General features: G+C 38.2%; 2 protein-coding genes across 3 annotated transcripts; both read left to right on the top strand.

Moving 5' to 3' along the window:
• Positions 1-1,905: 1,905 nt before the first annotated feature.
• On the top strand, positions 1,906-2,418 carry LOC114925386 (uncharacterized). Its single transcript, XM_029293018.1, has one exon. It carries the CDS (start codon positions 1,906-1,908, stop codon positions 2,416-2,418), a length of 513 nt encoding a protein of 170 aa, XP_029148851.1.
• Positions 2,419-8,847: 6,429 nt separating this feature from the next.
• LOC112751400 (DEAD-box ATP-dependent RNA helicase 14) lies at positions 8,848-14,828 on the top strand. Of its 2 annotated transcripts, XM_025800531.3 has the most exons (10): positions 8,848-9,332; positions 10,031-10,154; positions 10,251-10,377; positions 10,898-11,053; positions 11,279-11,347; positions 11,840-12,109; positions 12,324-12,674; positions 12,792-13,069; positions 13,208-13,657; positions 13,807-14,828. In XM_025800531.3, the coding sequence occupies exons 2-10, from the start codon at positions 10,054-10,056 to the stop codon at positions 14,336-14,338; spliced, it is 2,334 nt and encodes a 777-aa protein (XP_025656316.1). In that variant the 5' UTR covers positions 8,848-9,332; positions 10,031-10,053; the 3' UTR covers positions 14,339-14,828. The 2 variants fall into 2 exon arrangements, with proteins under 2 accessions (XP_025656316.1, XP_025656315.1); XM_025800530.3 differs by having other exon boundaries at positions 8,851-9,332; positions 10,031-10,377.
• The last annotated feature ends 9,096 nt before the right edge of the window (positions 14,829-23,924 follow it).

Raw genomic sequence — 23,924 nt, forward strand, 5'->3', positions numbered from 1 at the left:
GCAAATTTGCGAGTGTATTATAACAGTGATATTATACCAAACACACACGAAGGAGTGAGTTTTCTTTGTCAATGTCCGTTGTCATTTGTTATACCATACACGATGAGTTTTGTAGAGTTGCAAAATGGTCTTTGTGATAACATACAAAATCACATTTCGAAAATGGTGAGCAATATTTTATACAGGAATCCTGTACAAGTATTTGGTGGGCTGATACAGTTTCAAATAATGCCCATCACGGATGACGCCAGCATGCAGCAGATGTTCTGTATTTATCAACAAACCCGATTTCACGTGCCGATGATAGAGCTGTACGTTGAGTTCGAACAGCATTCGAGCCTGGACGTGGCCGGTGAGGAGGTCGATGTTGATGAGTGCGGGGACCTAGATTGGGAAGAAGATAACAACGATAGTGAAGAGGAGTTCGAAGCCAACTATGAAGTCGATGACAAAAACGATGACGGAGACTTGGCAGGCAATCCGGTAATGCAGAATGAAGCGGCCTCGATTGTAAGCCGGCACCCGTTTGGTGTTCCATCTTTTATGCGGACTCTGGATCTCGAAGCCATGCATGCCCCGGAATTTCCTGAGTATGCGAATAAGGGTATGTTATGATTATTAATTCAAGTTACCATTAGTGTGCATTTTATTTGCCTTGTCTGTGTAATGGTGGTGCACATGTTGTAGGTAAAGGCAACGTTGCGGCGGAAGATGGTGAGTTTAGTGTCGGAATGGAATTTGGCTCTAGAGAGTCCGTGATATCTGCAATCAAAAGCTACACTATCTCTAGAGGAGTTGATTACACTGTGTATGAGTCTGAGTCGCAGACATTCTATGCGAAATGCAAGGGTTATGGTGCCGGGTGCGACTGGCTTATCCGAGCTAGCTTGATTCGAAAGAAAGCTTGTTGGGAGATCAGGAGATACAATGACAAACACACGTGCACCATGGGCACGATCTCACAAGATCATGCCAAGTTGGACTCAAACACAATTGCAGATGCCATTAGGCCGTTGGTCCAAGCAGACCCGTCGATAAAGGTGAAGTCTATTATTGCAGAAGTTCAATCCAGGTTCAACTACACTGTTAGTTACCGCAAGACTTGGTTGGCAAAGCAGAAATCCATCGCAAAAGTTTTCAGTGATTGGGAAGTTTCTTACCAGACTTTGCCGGTATGATTGAAAGCAATGACTGCAAAGATGCCGATGTCTCGTGTCCAGATAAAGACGCTCCCCGTTTACCGTGAGAGTGAGGAGGTTCAAGGTGTAAGAGTTTTACATCGCGTTTTTTGGAGTTTCTATCCATGTATAGTAGCCTTCCGACATTGCAAGCCACTGGTGCAGGTTGATAGCACACACCTGTACGGAAAATATAAAGGTGCACTTCTAGTTGCCGTTGCATAAGATGGGAATCAAAACATTGTACCTCTTGCATTTGCAATAGTCGAGGGTGAGACGGCAGACGCGTGGGAGTTTTTCCTAACCAACTTGCGGAGATATGTTGTTACCATTGATGGCGTCGGCATTATTTTTGACCGCCATAACTCCACCGACGCAGCAATAGCTCGCAGTAACGGTGCATGGTCACCACCAAGAGCGTGGCACATGTTCTGCATCAGGCACATCGAGTCCAACTTCTTAAGGAGGTTTAAGGCTCCGTATTTGCATAAACTTGTGGTTAACACAGGTATTTGATTTTGCTGATATGATTCTATTCACAATAATTTTGTGGCATTTGCTTATGATTAAATGGTTTGTATAACAGGATATTCGAGGACGGAATAGGAGTACAACAAGAACTATCAAAGGCTTCAAGAGCGGGGTTGAGGCGTACATGCAATAGTGTGATGAGATCGGTGTTGAGAGATGAGTGTTGGCATTCGACGGGGGTCATCGTTGGGGACATATGACGACAAACTTAGTAGAGTGCATAAATTCTGTCCTGAAGGGTGCACGCAACCTTCCTGTGACTGCCATTGTTAGGTCTACTTTCTATCGGCTAAACGAGTTGTTCACTCGGAAGAGCGCCGAGGCTCATGAGCGTGTCCGCAATGGATTCACGTATTCAGAATTTGCCACCAAAAGAGTAGAAGAAAGTTTTCGACGTGCAGGAAGCATTGTGGTCAATCAGTTCGACAGGCGCAACGAGGTGTTTGAGGTTCGCGAAATGCCAGATGGTTCCATTTACACTGTTAATCTCGCACAACGACACTGCGACTGTGGCCATTTCCAAGTCGAGCGACTTCCATGTCGCCACGTCCTTGCATGTTGCGCTAACCAGCGTCTTGATTGGCAAGTATATGTGCACGACGTGTACAAGATGTCCGAAATTTGCAAGGTCTATAGAGGCGAGTTTGTCCCGATGTGTGACCCATCTACGTGGGCTCCGTATGAAGGAGCGAAGGTGATCGCGAATTAGACATTGAGGCGCGCATCCAAAGGAAGACCCAAATCAACCCGCTACTTGAATGAGATGGATTCGCGGGACATGCGTGGTCCTCGCCGGTGTACTACATGTGGTAAGGAGGGACATAGCTGGAGCCGATGTCCACAGCGCGCAGGTCCAAGCTCTGCCGGGGGTCAATCGTGATTAAGCCTTTTGCATGTTAACGCATTTTAAACTAGTTAGTAACTTTGTATGTAACTTTTTATGACCTATTTAACTTTTCATGTAACTTTTTTTGTGCCTTCATTACTTAGTTCTAACTAGTGTGTAAGCTTTTTTATGTCTTTGTGCATTTTACTTATGTCTTTGTGCATTTTATTTATATATGCATTAAATAATAACTACGAATGTAGTTAAATTGTGCAACACGCGGAACTGAAACAGAAATATACTATACAAATCTAAGTACATAGTAATAGATACAATGACTAATAGAAATATCTAAACATACTATACGATCTACATTACTGAATGAAAACATAAATTGAAACAGACTGAACTAAAAAGCAACAACCTACTTCCTGGGCGCCTTCTTCGCATACTGCGATGGGGTGTATTTGTCCGGGGGCGCAGTTTGTGTCCGTAAATTATACCAATGACCTTGAGATATACTGGCGTCACCAACACCGACATCTGGCATGCTGGCACCGCCAGCGTCGACATAACCGGAATTACTCATACCCGGAGCACTATAACCACCATAATGAGACTCGTGCTGGAGGTCATGTCCCAGAAATCCCTCTTCCGGCTGCGGGTACTCATTCAAGTCGAACAACTCGGTGCGCGGCGGTGCGGAAGGACGAGGAGGATCTACATGCCCCGACGATCGATCAATGTCGAAGTCACTGGCATGACTTGATGTCGCACGACGACCAACAGACGGCTCACTACCAGCAGGCCCTTGCTGCCCTAGCGCTGGAAAGAGATGAGATGTCTCTCTCATGAGCCGAGAGAAGCTGATCAAATCAAGCCCACCCAACGGACTAAACTGACCATCAGCTGGAATTACCAGATGTGGTATGTAGGGATCCGCTACCTGATGTTGTTGTGGTTCAGGTATGTACGGTTGTTGCTTCTGATATACCGGAAACTGTTGGGCATATGCTGGCTCCTGAACGTGCTGCTCGTATGCCGGCACCTGATAATGCTGCTCATATGCCGGCATCATAAATGGGTGCTCAAATGCCGGCATCTGGAAGTGGTGGTCATGTGCCGACACCTAAATGAAAATGAATGCCACTAATAAATAACGGTAACAGTAATGATAATAAGTAGAGGAAGTAATATTAATACTAATAGACCTTAATGATACCCGAAACCCTTGGTCATACGCCGGATCCTGATGCTGAGGTCCAGCTGGTTGTGGTGGACCTTCTTGTTGTGCGTTGGCGTCGGCTTGTTCACCTGCAACTCTATCTGACAGCTGTAGGTGACCCCCGTACTGCTGTGTGTACCAGTCATAGTACAATGGGAGGGGATGGAAGTCGACAATCTCGTCCCCGACTTCCAGTGAGTTATAGCGGCCATAACGCCACATGTCAAGCCATTCCTTGGTCCGGTCTCTCCAGTCATGATGCTGGGCACTGCTCAAACGCCTGCAATGAGCACTGCCGATTTGAAATGCCGGGTCTGGTGGAAGCTGCTGCAACCCAAACTGTCGTGGAACTCGATCTGTTGGGTGCCACTCTATACATTCGAACAACACTAACGGCGACTTTGTGGAGCACATAAACAAATTTGGGCCGAGATCTTGTGGAACATCAACTCCGACATACGGCCGCCATGTAAACTGCACATCAGTTACCACGAGACCTATTAGTAACATTATTATTCTAAATAAGCACGGTAACATAAATAGTTGAAACTTACATTATTGACTCCCATGTCATCGAGTCCTCGCCTAAACTGCACTGTAGACCTCTGTGTATATCTTGTATGCCGGCGCCAATGACTCCACCTAAGCACGAGTAGGATGAACGCAACAACAACAACAACAACAACAACAACAACAACAACAACAATAATAATAATAATAATAGTAAAATACAATACCGTCGCGCAAGTGGAACACCAACATCGAGGAGCTCATTTCGCGGTATAGGGGCCATGAACGGCATACTCTCCCACGCCCAAACAAAAAGAAGAATGAGTGGCCCATCCATTTCTTTACAGTTGTACCATGATGCACGACACAACGATCTGTACAGATGTGCCAGACTAGCTGCCCCCCAACTGTATTCCGAAATCGGATGAAAATCTCGAAGTAGAGGCAAAAACTTCGAGTTCAAAGACGTAGTAGACTTATTTGGAAACACCACCGTACCAAGCACGCAGAAAATGTGAGCCCTAATGTACCGCTCAATAGATTCCTACGTGTCACATGGTTCAATGTCTCTGCACCGCCGGACCCATGCAAGATTTACCTTGCTCAACACGTGATTGTCTGGACCCGGCTGCCGACCAAAACAAGCGATGCAGTTATCCACTAAAAACTGGTAACTGCTATCCGATCTACTCATGACGGGTTCTCCGTTAACCTGGAGGCCAAGTATATGTATCACGTCCTCCAGCGTCACCGTCACCTCGCCCACTGGAAGGTGGAACGTGTGGGTTTCTGGCTGTCATCGTTCCACCAAGGCACTCAAGAGTGCAGAATGACCTCTCATTTCGCTTATTCGCGAAACGTGTTGAAACCCAGTTAATGCTAGTGCCGCCGCAGCTCTCTCATTAAAGGTATCTGGCAGATCAAGCTTTCTAGACAACAAATTTCTGGTCGCCTACAAAATAAAAGATAATATTTATTCAAATTAACAACAACTAACGCAATAATAATAATAATAATAATAATAATAATAATAATAATAATAATAATAATAATAATAATGCTACAGCTACTTACTACTACTACTACTACTACTAATAATAATAATAATAATAATAATAATAATAATAATAATAATAATAATAATAATAGTACTACTACTACTACTACTACTACTACTACTACTACTAATAATAATAATAATAATAATAATAATAATAATAATAATAATAATAATAATAATAATAATAATAATAATAATACGGTTACTACTAATGATAATAATAACAATAATCATAATAACTACTATTATTATTATTATTATTACTACTACTAATACAAATAATAATAGTAATAACAATAATAATAATAACAACAATAATAATATTGCAACTATCAGTAATAACAATACCGATAATAATAATAAAAATAACAATAAAACAGTCCAAATAAAATCAAATAAAATAAAAATAAATATATTTATTTATCATAAATTTAAAAAAAAACTTACTAATTGAGGATGATCCAAATGTTCAATAATATGTTCTTCAGGTAACGTAAAATTGTGAACCATTTTTTTTATGAACTAACTAAATTCCTAAATCTTCTACTCTTCTTCTACTTCCTCCACTTCTCCAACTACTCAGCGCACCAGCCTCCCCTCTTTCCCGCACAATGGAACCCACCTAACCTTTTTTTTTGCCCCTCTTTGTTGCCTCTCCTCCTGCGTTTTTCTTTATAAGTGCACGCTCAACATTCCCATTCGAAACGTGTCATGCATGCAACATAGCTTCCTGACAATCGCATCCTGCGATTAATGTCTGCCCGCTGACAAACGCAACCTGCGTTTGTTGAGTTCCAAGCGGTCAACACACAGCAGGTATCTGTCTCCATGCAGGGAGCTACGACAGGTTGCGAAACTTGACTGTCCGACACTGACAAATGCAACCTGCGTTTTTTGGTTCCTAGTGTTGGGAATAATACACCATTCCCCCTTGAGAAAATATCTTTCACAGAGAAATAAAATAGACACAATCACAACACAAGAATTTAATGTGAAAAACCCCAATTACTGGAAAAAAAAACCACGGCCGTTGTCAAATGACAACCAAAGAATATCACTATGTGAAAATTGTTGCAACACATAGACTTCTTTCTCTCTAACACCGGCACCCCAGTACACCCACACTCTCAAAGCAAATATTTAACTACACCTCACAACACTCTCTAATCAAAGAGTATAGAAGAAAAGAAAAGTCAGATACAAGCTTTAAGTGTTTCTGACTGGTGCAAAAAATATGGAGAACTTAGCCTCATATTTATAGCCTAGGCCACCCACTCCATTTGCTATCATAAGCAATGTGGGACTAATTCAACCAAATCCTAACAATCTCCACCTTGATTAAAATAGTCACACATCTTTAGCTTCTATAGTCAACACCGACAATTCTTTGCTGCCATTGTCTATACCGACAATCATAGTTCAGAGAACTATCATACTCCACCATGAAAGTATACTCACTTGGAATTAGACCACTCCAAGCATTTCGTCTTGGTACAGATCGAAACCTTGTTGAAAATTCATGGTGCAACTTCCAAATTGGCTTTTCCTGGAAGTTCTTCAGCCATCGACACAACTCCGCCACACACCTTGCATCTCAACGCCAACCAATGCCCGTGTGCAATTGTGGACCCGATTGCCACAACTTATCCTTATCCATGGCAGTGCGGCAATACCATGAGGATACTTCTTATCTTCTCCTTCAACGCCTTGTGCAAACCTGATTGTATCAACACATCCTTGACTTGTATTTGCCACAAGCCAAAATTGATTCTTCCATCAAATTTCTCTATTTCAAGCTTCACAGCACTTGAATATCCTGACATTGTTGCAACCGTATACTAGAATAGTATAACTCAACTGTAGACCGTGCACTAGGAAGGGTCTCCAGGAAAGAGAGGTGGGTCACAATTGACACACTTAAATACCAAGTCTTTCCTTAGCTAGAACCTTTCCAAACTGCACTCTCACAATGTCACACTACCTTCCAGCAACAAAAACAGCAACCAAAGATCAACCTCAAGCCACAGGATAAAGTTCTTTTCTGATGTGGAAGGTCAGACTAAGCTGCAACCACAGAGCATACTAAGAATAAATCCCACCAAACCGAAGCTCTGATACCACATGTTGGAAATAATACACCATTCTCCCTTGAGAAAATATCTTTCACAGAGAAATAAAATAGACACAATCACAACACAAGAATTTAATGTGGAAAACCCCAATTACTAGAGAAAAAACCACAGGCGTTGTCAAATGACAACCAAAGAATATCACTATGTGAAAATTGTTACAACACATAGACTTCTTTCTTTCTAACACCGGCACCCCAGTACACCCACACTCTCAAAGCAAATATTTAACTACACCTCACAACACTCTCTAATCAAAGAGTATAGAGGAAAAGAAAAGTCAGATACAAGCTTTAAGTGTTTTCGACTGGTGCAAAAAATATGGAGAACTTAGCCTCATATTTATAGCTTAGGCCACCCACTCCATTTGCTATCCTAAGCAATGTGGGACTAATTCAACCAAATCCTAACACCTAGCTGTGGCAGATGCACCCATTAAGCTGCATATCACCATTTTTCTATCCATTAAGAAAATAATTTCTGCTATAATCAATACTAATATTGTCTAATAACACAAAATATTAAAATTAATACAAATAACACAATATTATGCATTAGTATAAAATCTTATGCATTTTAAACATAAAACATTAACTTATAGCCTTATAATAACTAATAATACAAAATATTAAGGTTTATAATATTTAAATTCTACATAAGAATAGCCATCATCTATCACTGATAATACAAAATATTAATTGTGTATGATGACCGGGCCACCGGGCCGAGTTCGGGAGACCCAAGCCATGGCCCGGACCCGACCCGAAATAATGACCGAGTCTATTTTTGAGACCCTTACCCGACTATAGACCCGATAAAATCACACCAAAATAGCCTCTAAAGTGTTCGAGACCAGACCGGATCTTCGAACCGGACCGGACTATGCACACCCCTAATTTCATCGTAAAACAAATGAGTACCCTAAAGAGAATGGATATTTTTCTATTGATGATATACCCATAACTTTATCCCTTTCAAGTTTACTTATTTCTTTCCTATTTTTCCATTTCAAAATGTACTAAAAGATTACAAAAACAAGATATAGAGATTGATGTAATTTATTGAACTTAATAAAATTCAGAAGATGTAATTTATTTCTTTCTTTTAGTTAATGTGAACTTAGTTTATTAATTCTGCTTCTAATTTTTCAATAAAAGAAAAGCCAACATACCAAGTCATAATTAGCAGTGAGATGGCCCAAACCAAACCCTATGGAACGCATAGCCAACTTGACCAAGTTCATTGTTGGTTGCTTTGATATTTTTCTTTTCTGGGAATTTTTATATTTTAAATTTTCTTGACACGTTATTGAATTACGAACAAAAAAAATAGAAAAAAAAGGAAAAGAAACTATAACTGCTATATCCATCCACCACCACTAACTTTTCGTCACACTGCACACACACCAACACCACCACTACACGGAAAAAAAAAAAAAGAAAACTTATTTTATTTAAACTATTTTTTTGTTATTAAATATTTTTATTTCATAATAATCAAAGATAGAAATACATTCATAATGATTTTTCTTACCACTAAAATTACAATTACAAATTTAAGGATGATTACTTCCATTTATTAAAATAATCTACATTTTAATTAACCTTTATATGTTTTTTTATTTTTTCATAATTAATAATTAATATGCTTACGTGATTGTTATAAAAAGGGTCTCTCTTCCATTTGCTGTTCCTTCTCTGTTATTTCCCGTTCAGCTACTTCAACTTCCCCTTCTCCGGTGCGTGCCGCTAGGCCTCGTCGACCCGGGAAACCCGCAATCCGGACCCGAATCCGATTACATATTCGTACATACTACATAGAAGTTGCACGCAGAATCTGAGGCTAGTTCTCGTTTACATCTATCTATACACAGGTACGCTTAAGATTCGCTTCCGATTTTTTTTATTTGTCAATTTTCGTTTTGATTTTTCACGCATTCCGAGCACCGTGTCGCGATTCGTCAGATCTGGATTCTGTGAAAATCAATAGAGTTTGCTTGTTGCGTGGTTAGGTTTTTGGTGCGTCGTTCACTGAATCTAGGGCTTATTATTGTTTTTTTTTCCGGAAGTATGGTTTCTGAGTTTCCGCTGCTGCATGTGTCTATTTTAGGGTATTATTCAGCTTAATATTAGATGGATTGAATGTTGATAATTTTTTCAGCTTCTGAGCCCTTTTTTTTGGGAGTTTTTCTTTTTGGATGTGAAAATGGGTTTCTGTAAAAGAAATGTTGCGGGTTAGGGTTTGTCAATATGCTGGGGAATCTTTTGAGCTTCTATTCTTCAGCTTAGGTTGGGTGCTGTTTTTCCTTTGGTTGGTCTCTGGCAATTGGGTTGGTCATTTCTATGTTTGTGGACGAATTATGCTTGCTTGGTTTTGGTGATAATGGATTTGGAGTAATTCTTTGTATTAAAATGTGTTGATTTGGCTGGTGACTGAAATTTTATTTCTGTGCCGTTATCATTGTAGTCGAACACGTCCCATGGGTTAAATTATACTTATTTACGACGTGCAAGTTTTAATTATTGCTGGATGGGATTTGATTGTAACTAATTTGGTTGGTTGTCATGTTAGATTTACATTGCCGTTCCCTTGCAATGGCTGCCACAGCAACTGCCTCTTCAGTTGGTCCGCGGTATGCACCACCAGACCCTACTTTACCAAAACCATGGCGCGGTCTTGTGGATGGAAAGACTGGGTATCTTTATTTTTGGAATCCTGAAACTAATGTTACCCAATATGAGCGGCCTTCGAGCTCATCTGCCTCACCTAAGTATTCTTCTTCGGTGTCTAGTTCCTCTGTCCAGGTTCAACAGTCATCTCAAGGGCAGCAGCGTGGTCGCAGTCCTGAGTTGGGTGATAGGTATGATAGGAACAGTGGAGGTGGGTCAAACAATGAAGGTGGATTGCGCAACTACCAGGTTTATACCCTACTTTTATTTTCTTCTATTTTAAAACTTAGATAAAGGGGAGCCTTGAAACAGCTGTTAAGTTGTCTGTGTAACTTCAAAAGTCATGGGTTCAAGCTGTGGAATCTGAAGCTTGCGTTTGGGTTTGGGGGGGGGGGGATGTGGCATTTCCTTGAACTTCTGCTGTTCTGGATGATGCGAGATTCTTGTGCACCGGCCGTGTCTTTTGGCAATTTGATACCTCAGATGACCCATGCCACTAAAGAATACATGCTAGTTTTGGTTTAAAAATGACTTATCCTGGTGTCCTCATGAATGATGAGTAGTAGGTCTCTCAGTTTGTATTGAACAACTGATTCTCTCCTTCACATGAAATAGATGCAAGAGATGTTTGGGAATTACATTTATGTAGGAAAATGAAGTTATCATTTTGCTATAGAGAAGGAAGGTAGCATTGGAAGAACAATTGAATGTTTTTGTCCTTCTAGTTTGTTTGGGGACTTAATTTACTTGATCTTTTGTTTTGTATTAGGATTCGAAAGGTGGAAATTTTAGTTCTCATAATGCTCCAAATGGGATGCATTCTGCTGGAAATGTTAGTTCCTCTATCAAAGGTCAAGGAGCACCAGATACTGGAGTTGGGTTATCTCCAGAGGCTTATCGGCGTCGGCATGAAATTACAGTTACTGTATGTATATCATAGGCAAATAATATCATATTACAATGTCATTATATGTTCATATTCTGTATATTTGCATTTGGCGTTGTCGCAACTAGAATATATACACTGGTGAAATAATTTTTTCCATTTGCCAGTGTTTGAGAAACAGTCTGGATAATCGAATGCTACCCTTGCTTTTAGGCTTGTGCCAATTACATGACTTTCTATGCTTTTCATTTTTTATATTCCTAGGGTGATGATGTTCCTCCACCACTTACGTCATTCAGTTCAAGTGGCCTTCCCTCTGAGATTCTTAGAGAGGTAAGACCATCCATTCTTTTCTTGTCTTTCCCGAATAATTGCCACTAGGAGGATAAACAAGATCCCTTAGGTATCTGACCAAGTGTTTCCTTTGCAAAATTCCTGAAGCTCCAATTTCTAAGTTTCAGGCTCATGATAATTTTTTGCTATCTTTACTTTGTTGTCGTAGGTGCGATATTTGCTCCTGGGGAGGAGCTAATGTCGTACGCTGTGGTGCCCTCTTTTTGTGGGCTAGCATTTTATTTGGAGCGCCCTTTACGGTGGACCAAGTTTTTGCAAGGGCTTTCCGAATCATCCAGTTCGTGGCTGGGACTGCCGTTGGTCATGATTCAGTCTGCCACTTGGTCTGTACGGAAGAAGAGGCCTCCTCCTGCGCTAGCTTGCATCAGCAAGCATTGGTGGCTTGCACATGGAGGATGATGCTTCTTCCGGCATTAACCACTCCTCTATAAGTCCCAAAGAAAACCAATCTCCTGGATTTTCCTTTTATAGGTACAAAATGCTGGGTTCTCTGCCCCAACTCCAATTCAGGCACAGTCGTGGCCTATTGCTCTTCAAAGTAGAGATATAGTTGCAATTGCTAAAACAGGTTCAGGGAAGACTCTGGGGTATTTAATTCCAGCATTTATTCATCTCAAGCGCACTGGTAATGATCCAAGAATGGGCCCCACAGCATTGGTACTATCACCAACAAGGGAACTGGCAACACAGATACAAGATGAAGCTGTGAAGTTTGGGAAATCGTCGAAAATTACTTGTGCAGTAAGTAACTATTCTTGTTTGTTAGGAACTTGTTAGTAATTAGTTAATGATCATCCTTACTTTTTATTTTTTATCTCTTTAATTCGATGTCTTGCTCGGCTTGATGGAAAATTACTTTTGTACTCACAAATGAAAATGTGAAACAAGTATTGCTCAAAAGGGTTCTAATACTGTGTATGTATTTCTGTTTTTTCTCCCTTTTTTCCTTCTCTAGTGTTTGTATGGAGGAGCACCAAAGGGTCCTCAATTGAGGGATATTGATCGTGGAGCAGATATTGTGGTAGCCACTCCTGGCCGTTTGAATGATATTCTTGAGATGAGGAGAATTACTCTTAACCAGATTTCTTATCTAGTGCTGGACGAGGCAGACAGGATGCTGGACATGGGCTTTGAACCTCAAATTAGAAAGATTGTAAATGAGGTGCCTGCTCGTAGGCAAACTCTTATGTATACTGCAACATGGCCTAAGGAGGTTAGGAAAATTGCAGCTGACCTGCTGGTCAATCCCGTTCAGGTGAACATCGGGAATGTAGATGAGCTTGTTGCTAACAAATCTATTACTCAGGTTTGACACCTACTGCAAGTCACTTTCCATCAAAATGCTATGTTTTGTTTAGTCTGTGTAGTGATGCTAGGGGATTGGTAACAACTGTGATTAATACATCGTTTTGTGTTATTATAGCATGTTGAAGTATTGATCTACATGGAGAAACAGAGACGACTGGAAAATATTTTGCGGTCACAGGATCAAGGATCTAAAATAATTATTTTTTGTTCTACCAAGAAAATGTGTGATCAACTTGCTCGTAATCTTGCACGCCAGTTTGGAGCTGCTGCTATTCACGGGGATAAATCCCAGTCTGAGAGGGACCATGTCTTGAATCAATTTCGGACTGGGAGGTCTCCTGTCCTTGTTGCTACGGATGTTGCAGCTCGAGGATTGGACATTAAAGACATCAGGTTTTTCCCTATTTCGATGACTAGTTTTCTTTTTTTATTATAGCACATATTTTCTGTTGGGAATCTGTTTACATAATATGAGCTTAAGACTTGGAAAGTGATCATCACATCTGAAAGTGACTAATAAATGTTTTTTAGGGTGGTTGTCAACTATGACTTCCCTACAGGAGTGGAAGATTATGTTCATAGGATTGGGAGGACCGGGAGAGCTGGGGCCACTGGTTTGGCATTCACTTTCTTTGGGGAGCAGGATGCTAAACATGCTACAGACCTCATCAAAGTCTTGGAAGGTGCAAACCAGCGAGTTCCTCCTGAACTTCGGGATATGTCAGGACGGGGTGGTGGGATGAATAGATCCAGACGATGGGGTTCTTCTGGTTCTGGCCGCGGGGGACGCGGTGACTCTGGATTTGGTGGAAGGAATAATGATTCTGGATACGGTGGAAGGGGTAGTGATTCTGGATACAGTGGAAGGGGTAGTGATGCTGGATATGGTAGCAGAGTTGGCGACTCTAGTTATGGAGGAAAGGGTGGGTGGTCTGCTTCTGGCAGAGGTGGAGGTCGTGGGTCAGACTATGATTCACAGAGGTCAGTTTAGCTTATTATTATTTTGTTGCAAAAATTCTTGATCCATTAAAGAGTTTGTGTAAGAGGATTTCAGTTCTGTAAAAGGATTCTTGATGTCATTCTAGATATTTATAAGTAATGGTTACAAATATGTTTTCTCTGTGGTGTAGGAATGATCGTGCTCGGAGTCCTGACAGAGGATCTAGTTGGAGTGATCGCTTCAAAAACCGTGATCGCAGTCGTAGCCGTAGCCGTAGCCCTGTCAGGGTCCCACCAAATTCCAATGTCAGCTTTCACAAAGCAATGATGGAACGTGGTGGAGGTGATAGTGATCGCAAGGGTTTTAATCGGGACCGAAGCCGCAGTCCTGTCCCCTACAGCAAGGACCGGGCTCCCACTGGTCGCGAACGTTCCCCCCCTTACAGTTTTCATCGCTCTGTTATGGGACAAGGTCGATCATCCTCCCCATATCGACAGCAGCATGCAGAGGAAAAAGTATTAAGACGCAGTCCTAATCGAAGTTCACCATCCTCTCCTGGTGGTGGTAGATCGAACAATGGTACTCAAAAGGAGTGGGGAGGGTCTCATGGTGACGGGAAGTATGGTGGATCTTCCTATAATGGAGAAGAGGAGGAAGGCATGATACCTGATGAAGAAGGCATGATAGGTCAAGATGATGGTGTATATCAAAATGCAGACTAGAGGCTTTTCAGCTGTGGTTAACAATCTTACTTAAAGGTTATTTTGGTGTACTTTTGCATATGGAAAAGACAATGTTACTTGAACAAAGGGCAACCTAGGATTTGGTAGTGAAGTACATGGCAAGTGTATATTTTTGAGGGGCTGAATGGGAAAAAAAGCCTTTAAGCCTGGAAATGGCATAGATGAACTTAGTGACGAATATTATTATGGTGTTTTGTTTAGTTGAAAGTAGTTAGCAGCATATATTTTGGTGAAAGCAAGCAGCGAACAAATGTGACGGTGACACACTGACACTTGTGCTTTTGAGTTGTAATTTGCCGTCTGCTAATGCGAGCTTTAGATTTTATTTACAAGACTTGCTATTTTTGTGTGTGTAATCTGTGAGTCGGTTTTAGAGAACACTGAACAGGTACTCATGATTAATTAATTAAATCCACTATTTGGATGGAGGAAAAAAAAAACTGCATCCTCCTCATGTTTCTGTTTTCAATTTACATCATCTTTCCATATATTGTTGAACCGGGTAACAGCCTTACTCTTTGATAATTAAAATTAGTCTTTTTGCTTTCTTTCATAAGCCTAGGTTCGATTTAGTGCCTCTTAAGTTATGTGCATCAATAATTTCAGTTCCTGAAATTTGAAAATGAACATTTTAGTCATATTATTTCCTAATTTGGTTTTCATAAATGTATTTTCTATTATAATTCGATTGTAACTTGATTGAATCAATAAACTTTTTGTTCCGGGTTACCTGAAATTGGATGTAGATTGGGCTTGTTTATGAGGCCCAAACGTTTAATAGAGTGGTCTCCAACTTGTTCTTCGTGTGTTTTGAGGAATAGGGAGTGGCATCTGCAAAGACATTCCAATGTCTAAATCAGCAAGGAATTAAGCAAGTTTTAGTATATTGAAACTTATCTTTACCTGAGTGTGTTAGTATATTTATAGGTGATGAACTAATATCCACCATTGGAGTAGTTCCACTATTGGTGGTGGTCTGGTGGATAACTGAGACGTTGTTGAGATCTCTCTTTTAAAAGTATGAGAGAGATTCAGGGAGACAGTTACTCACTTAGATAAGTATGAGTTGCCTGTTTCAGTCGGTCCCAACCTCTTTGTGGAGATCGAATAGGTGGTGAAAGCCAACCTTCATGATTGTGCCTTTTAGTTAAATTTGGGTCTGGCTTATGATTTGGGATAGGGTATGAACACTTTTAAATCAATTTTTTATTTGGTTAGGTTTTAACTTTTAGAGGAACGTATTGTTTTTGTCTTCAACGTTTGGAGTAAATTTTAAAGTTGTTCTTTAATATTTAAATTGTTCTATTTAAGTTCTTAACATTTTAAAATCGTTTTAATGTTGTCCTGTCGTTAGTGAAAAGTTAACAGAATTGATAGTGAGACAAAATTAAGACGATTTTAAAACGTTAGAGACTTAAATAGAACGAAAAAAGAAAGCTAAGAACACAAGAAAAAAGAAGTTTTGGTGGAAAGAGCACTTTATTACTCAAGTGTTTGTTATTTTCATTTACTTTTAATTATACATTTCTAAAAAAATACCTGAAACCTCTAAAAAATTTTAACATCTAAAATCCAAGAAAAAGAAACATCCAAAATTTTTTTTTGTTTAAGAGTTTACTTTCATTTATTTTTAATTGTACATTTCCAAAATACATCCCCTCTAAAATTTAAACATATAAACTCCAGGTATAAGAAACATACGAAAGTAGTAATACACCATTCTTACACTGCCGTTAGTGATCTGTTAACATAATTGATGGTGGAAAAAATTAAGACAATTTAAAAATGTTATGGACTTAAATAGAAGAAAAATGTTGGAGATAAAAACGATATATTACTTTTAGAAGAATTAACAGATCAAGTAAACTGATAATAAATTTTAACAAAATGAATTGCATTACGAATTTAATATTTTTACTCATACTTGTAGAATGACTATTATGTAAACTTTCGAAAAATAAAAACAACAACATATACATATACGATAAAGTATGGATTATATCTTTTTATCACTAATATATTCCAAATTTTTTAATGTTTAATTTAATTAATATTTATTTTTTATATTTTAATAAATTTTATTTTTTTTCAATAATTTTAATTTTTTTATGACAGATAATTATTTAATTTATTTTTTAAATTTATTCTTAATAAAAAATAAATTTACTTAGAATAAAAGTAATATGATTAAGAGTAATTTACTTAGATGTCGTTAAAAAATAAGTGAATACTTATCTATCGTAAAAAAATTGATATTATTGAAGGATAAAATTAAAAATAAAATTTAACTAAATTAAGCATTAAAAAATATTGATACATTAGAGACAAACGGTATAATTTATACTTTATTATATATGTATTATGGTCTTTTTTTCTGAAAGTTTATGTATTAGTCATTCTACAAATATTTCATGATGAGTAAAAATTTTTAAGAGTAAAATTAATAGAGAATAAATTTATTTAGAATCAAAGTAACGTGATTAAGTATAATTTATTTAGATGTGATTAAAAAAATAATTGGATAACTACATACTGTAAAAAATTGATAATATTGAAGGATAAAACTAAATTTATTTCTAAGTTAAAAATAAAATTTATTTAAATTAAACATTAAAAAAATTTGATACATTAAAGACAAAATGGTATAATTTATACTTTATTATATATGTATCAATGTACCATACTCATTTCTTTTTCATTTTCTCGAAGTTTATCCACTAATAATCATTCTAGAAGTATTCTATGACGAGTAAAAATTTTGAATTTGTAATGCAATTCATTTCGTTAAAATTTACTTTTATTTGATTTGATTTGGTCATTCTTTCAAGAGTAATGTATCATTTTTGTTTCCAACGTTTTCATCCTATTTAAGTGCTTAACGTTTCAAAATCGTCTCAATTTTATCCCGCCGTTAATTTTGTTAACAGATCTATAACAATAGGACAACATTGAGACAATTTTAAAATGATAGGGACTTAAATATAATAATTTAAATATTAAGAACAATTTTAGAACTTATCCTAAATATTGGAGACAAAAATAATACTATATTCTAACTTTTAAGAAACTTTAAACTATTTCTCTTACCAATAAGAGAAATGTTTGTAGAAAGTATGAAGAGAATTCTATTTTAACGTCTAATACTATTGTATATTGTATAAATGCTCATTTAATTAGGTGACTATTTACATAAATATGTTTTTACATAAATGTGATATTTAAAAATTATTATATAATTTAATATATGTTTGACTAAACTATTTAATATAATGTGTTTATATTTTAATTATTATTTTTATATAAAATAATATTTTTGTGAGTAGCTATTATTTAATTATTTTCAAAATTTATTTCTACATGTATACATATATTCTAATTAAATGATAACGTGCAAATAAAAAATAAGTTATTAAATCAGTATTATTATTGAATTTATTTTTAATATATAATTTATATTTTAACTTATATTACATATAAGTGATTTTTTTTTTATCAAAGATAAGATTGAGATTCGATCTCGCGACCTTTAGAAGAGTACAAGGAGATTATGCCATTTGAGTTATAGTCATTTGAAAGGTGATTTTTAGTATATTATAATTAAGTAAAAATTCAGACGCATTTAATTTTATGTGAAGTTAATAGTTGAGAATTGTTAAATAATGTAACGAATTTACTTAAATTATCATCTAATTATTTTCAACTATCAACTTCATATGAAATTAAATGTAGCTGAATTTCTACCATGTAATTATTAGACTTACTTTGTGCAATTAAAGTGGACTGCGCGTCAACAATCAATTCTGTTTGACACACAATATATTATAAGTGGCTTTCTCTGCATGGAGTCTAAACCATGCTTCTCATGAATCTGAGCTAAAAAAAAAAAAAAAATTCCTTTGCAAAAAGGCAACTACAACAGCAGCATGAATGTGCCAAACGGAGATAGAGTGCTGATATGGGACTTTTCTAACAAAACTGTGACTGCAACAACAACTATTCATCATGCAGCTCCGCTGCTGGTTACAGAGAAGGATCCAAGGGCCAATGCCAATGCTCGTCCCCGCCGCCGCAACCACATTCGTAGCCAAAGGGCTAATGCTAATGCGCCTCCCACTGGCAACCACATTCATGGTCAATGGACACCGGATCAGGACATGTATGTAACAACTTTTACACAGGTTTTTCGTGTTTTTGCATGTTCTCGCTCTCTTTCTTCCTTCATTTTTGGTTTTCTTCTGTCATTAAATTCTTTTCTGATTATAATTGATTCCTTGTTTACTTCTTGCAAATCATTATTATGAGAAAAAAACTCTAGAGAATCAACTATAACAAAAGCCAATTCAGTTAACTCTTTTTTGTTTTTAATTTTCAAATTCCAGAAAATAAGAGTAGTGGATTTTTTTTTATGTATAACTAGCATATTTTTTAATTAATTAGCTATAATTAGCTATATCCTAAGTTGGTTTTCTAGCAGAATTTTTATTGAAAATGTTTCTTTATTTTTTTGTCTGTATGACATTACTAAAATGGTAATCACTCATCAATTACATGCAATTGTTTTTATATATAAAGTTGATAATTGAAAATTGTTAGATAATAATTTAGTCAAACATTTTAAAGTTTTTATGTAAAATTTTTGTGTTTTTTGTGTTCTCACTCTCTTTCTTATTTAATTTTTGATTTTCTTGTGTCATTAAATTCTTTTGCAATTTTAATTAATTCATTGTTGAAAATGTTTCTTTTTTTTTCGTTTTTCTGTATGACGTTAAATATTTGGTTACTTTAGAGTATAAATAATCTTTATTTATTGTTATAATGATGATCATTTACATACAGATGTATGTCTTCATATTAAGATTATATAATAAAAAGATATTAGATAATTTAATATATTTAATTAAATTGTTTAAATTCTTTTATGATTATTTTTTTACCACTCTTAAAAAAAGGGGTCTTATTAATTAGTTTCAGTTGAGGAATATTTAATTTTAGTTTATTGTTTATAGGACTTTGGAAGCATTAGTGAATGAGAATAAGCTGAAGAAATGGTCACAAATTGCAAAGTTACTTGGTGGCAGGAATGGGAAGCAGTGTAGAGAAAGATGGCACAACCATCTCCAGCCAAATCTTAAGGTTTTTATTCCTTTTTCACTGCTTCATTTTCTTCATCTTTTATTTTTGATAAACATGGATCCACTTTTTTTTTTCGAAGCTATACTTCGTAATTTTTTATGGTGGTACATAATAAATTTGATGACTCCTAAATATCATTTATTTCGTTTGAATGTAAACTTTTACATTACTTGAGCTTCTATATTTTGTTATCTCCTTCACTTTCTAAATTTGGATAATGGTAGTATAATTACAAAAAAATGGTGTGGTATTCTTACCATAATTTTTTTAGGTAAAGGGTTATTTTAGTTTTGAGTCAACAACCTTAATATTTGAAATGTTTTATTTTTGTCTAAAAATATTTTAAATAAATTTAATGTTGTTGGACTTTTTTTAAAAAATTAAATAAGATAAATATCATATTTACTTATTTATGTATTTTTTAAGATATTCACACTTTTGTATTTTGATTTTGTTAGAAACAAGAGACTGAGAGAGTAATCTGAAAAGTGTATTATTCAGTGTGATGAAAAGTACAATATACAAGGGATATTTATAGGTGTTAAATGAATCAAAGTAATAAAGGCATAGAATCCTACAATTAATATACAGATATGCTATATAAATATAAACGATACTAATTGATCTAAATTGATGCTAATGATTCTCTAACATCCCCCCTCAAACTCAAGTGGGAGCTAAGGATACCAGCTTGAGTTTGGATAACAAAGTCCAGAAACGAGTCGGGTGATGAGCTTTCGTGAAGATATCAGCAGTCTGATCCAGTGTTCCAACAGCAATGAGACGAACAGCATCAATAAGGATACGTTGCCGAACAAAGTGACAATCAATTTCAATGTGTTTGGTGCGTTCATGAAACACATCATTATGTGCAATCTGAATAGCACTGCGGTTATCACAAAAAACATCAGTAGGAGACGACTGAAGAGCACCCAGATCTTCTAGAAGCCAACGAACAGAGATAACCTTAGCAGTGGTGTCAGCGAGGGCACGGTATTCAGCTTCTGTGCTTGAGCGAGCAGTGAATGTTTACTTCTTAGCACGCCAAGAAATGAGAGCGTCGCCAAGAAACAAACAGTAACCCGTAGTAGAACGACGATCAGTGGGATCACCAGCCCAATCAGCATTGGAGTAAGCCTGAAGAGACAAAGAGAAATGGGCAGAAAAATAAAGGCCATGAAATAGAGTGCCTTTGATGTAGCGAAGAATGCGAAGAACTGCCGCATAGTGAGTAGTACGAGGAGCTGACAAGAACTGGCTAAGTACATGAACCGGATAGGCGATGTCGGGCGGGTGACAGTCAAGTAGACGAGGCCTCAACTAACTGTCGATAGAGAGTCGGATTATCCAAAACAGTGCCATCCATAGGGGTAAATCGAACATTAGGCTCAAGAGGAGTAGACTCAGTGCGACTATCTGTAATCCCAGCGCGAGCAAGAAGATCTGAAGCATACTTAGCCTGAGAGAGATAGATGCCATCATCGGTGGAGATGACCTCGAGACCAAGGAAATAGCTGAGGGAACCAAGATCTTTCATCTCAAAGGTACGGTGAAGTGAGGCTTTGAGATTAGAGATACCATCAACATCATTTCCAGTAATGATCATATCATCAACATACAAAAGTAGAAGAACAACTCCACGGTCGCTTTTACGAATGAAGAGGGCATTCTCATGACGGCTAGAGGTAAAACCAAGACTGCATATGGTAGTGCTGAACTTGTCAAACCATTCACGAGGAGCTTGCTTAAGTCCATAGAGTGCCTTGCGAAGGAGACAAACCTTACTAGAAGGACAAGGATATCCCGGAGGTGGTTTCATATAGACTTTCTTCTTCAAATCCCCATTAAGAAATGCATTCTTCACATCCATCTGACTAAGAGACCATTTTTTAACCGCGGCAATGGCAAGAAGAGCTCTAACAGACGTGAGACGAGCGACAGGAGCAAAAGTCTCTTCATAATCAATACCATACTCTTGCGTACAACCTTGAGCAACCAAGCGGGCCTTATAACGGTCAATAGAACCATCAGAGCGAGTCTTGATCTTGTATACCCATCTACTGCCCACAACTTCTTGATCAGAAGGAGGATCAACCAGATCCAAAGTGTGTGCTTTTTCAAGTGCCTGTATTTCTTCTTGCATTGCTTGTTGCCAATTTGGGTTTGAGGAGGCCTCTCTGAATGTCTTAGGTTCATGTTGATGAAGAATAGTAGAAAAACAATGGTAATCAAGAAGATGAGGAGGTGGATTCCTTACCCTAGAAGAACGAGTGGGAGGAGGAGGCATGACGGTAGGAGCAGGATCATCGTCCGGTCTGGAATCATCGGAAGATGGAGAAGGCGGAAGAACAGGAGGCTGTGGAGGGTCACTCGAGATAGAATCTATAGAATCATCACTAGGAAAAAGATCAATATTGGGGTTAGTAAACAAAGGTGACTGAGTAGTAGGAATGGACTCAAAGGATGAGAATCGAGAAAACATGTGGTGCTCCCAGAAGACAACATGACGAGATATACAAATACGTTTAGAGAGAGGATCCCAACAACGATAACCCTTGTGTTCAGTGCCATAACCAAGAAAACAACACATACGAGCCCGAGGCTCAAGTTTACTATATTTATGAGGCTGAAGAAGAACAAAACATACACAACTAAAAACTCGAAGAGAACTATAATCTGAGGAGGTATGATAAAGACGCTCAAAGGGAGTAACATTACCAAGAATAGAAGAAGGGAGTCTATTGATAACATGAACAGCAGTAAGAACAGCTTCACCCCAAGTACGCTCAGGACACGAGGAAGAAAGGAGCATTGCACGGACGGAGTCAAGAATGTGACGGTGTTTGCGTTCAGCTCTACCATTTTGTTGTGACGTACCAGGACAAGAAAATTCAGACAAAGTACCCTGTTCTGTAAGAAAGGTTAAGAGTTTGGAATCACAGTATTCCATAGCATTATCACGTCGGAAAACCTTAATGACCTTGGAAAACTGAGTTTTAATCATAGTAGCGAAGTTGATATAGATCTGAGGTAACTCATGGCGATTAGTCATCAAGTAAACCCAAGTAAAATGGGAATAATCATCAATGAAAACGACAAAGTATCGAGCTCCACCCATAGAGGCAGTGGGAGTGGGGCCCCAAACATCAGAGTGAATGAGATCAAAAGGAGAGCAAGCAAGAGATGAATTATTGTGAAAAGATAAAGCAGGTTGTTTAGCAGTTTGGCAAGAAATGCAATCAAATGATTCATTTGGAACCTGACCTAAAACACCCTGAGACACAATTTTCCTAAGGAGGTGTGGGCAAGACGCTGATGCCATAAGTGAAGGGTAGAGGGAGAAGAAGCAGCACAGAGATTTGGTACAGGAGGAATATGAAGATTCTCGAGTTCAAACAACCTTCCGACCTTACGTCCAGTTCCGATGATTTGTCCCGTCCGAGGATCCTGTACACGACAACCAGAAACGGAAAAAGTGACTTCAAAACCCAGATCAACAAGTTGACCAACAGAAATAAGATTAAAGTTTAATTTGGGAATGTAATAACTATCAGGAAGATTAAGAGTAGACTGGGATATAGAGCCCTTGTGTGTTGCGTGCAAGAGGGAGCCATTTGCAGTATTGACAGAAGGTCCATTTGTAGTGGTAGACAGAGACGAGAAAATATTACGCAACGGAGACATGTGATTAAAGCAACCCGAGTCAAAGTACCATTTAGAATTACCTGGAGGGGTTGAAAAAGCAGCAGGGGTATTACCAGAAACGGAGAGAAGACGCTGAAGAAGAGATGCAACATTAGATAGAGAGACAGGAGACGGGTTGAGTGGATCAGGACGTGGTGGGCGAGTAGGGCAGGCAGTAATTAAATGTCCAAAAAGCTTGCAGTAACGGCAGAACAGCTGTGAACAATGGTAGCTAATATGACCTTTCTGGTGGCATATGCGACATTCAACAGAAGGACAGTCGGAGAAGAGGTGCCCAGAACGATTACAGTTTCGACAGAATTTACCCTGTCCGTCTGTGGCAGCAAAAACATCTGACTTTTCCATAATAGTAGTCTCAGAGATCAAAGAGAGGAGAGAAAACTGTAATTTTGCAGCAGAAAATGAGGAAACGGATGGCAAAATCGGAAAGAGCTCACCAAAAAATCTTAGGGAGGGTCCCACTGTCTGACACGTCAGCTGCCACGTCGGATTCCACGTCAGCAGCCACGTCAGCAAGAAAGGTGACACGTGGCGACGTCTGAGTGGAGAGGAGAAGCCTAGTTAGCACTGAATCAGCGGGTGCGGTGCACGGGTTGCGAAGCGGGCCGGTTCGGGTCGGGAGCGGGCGTGGGTTGCTGGAGGCGTTGAATCCACGACACGTGGCGCGCTCTGGACGGGTGGATCGTTGCTGAAGATCCAACGGTGCTGGGTGGGCAAGCAGAGACGC

This window comes from Arachis hypogaea, chromosome 15 (genome assembly GCF_003086295.3).
Source record: "Arachis hypogaea cultivar Tifrunner chromosome 15, arahy.Tifrunner.gnm2.J5K5, whole genome shotgun sequence".
Taxonomy (NCBI): domain Eukaryota; kingdom Viridiplantae; phylum Streptophyta; class Magnoliopsida; order Fabales; family Fabaceae; genus Arachis; species Arachis hypogaea.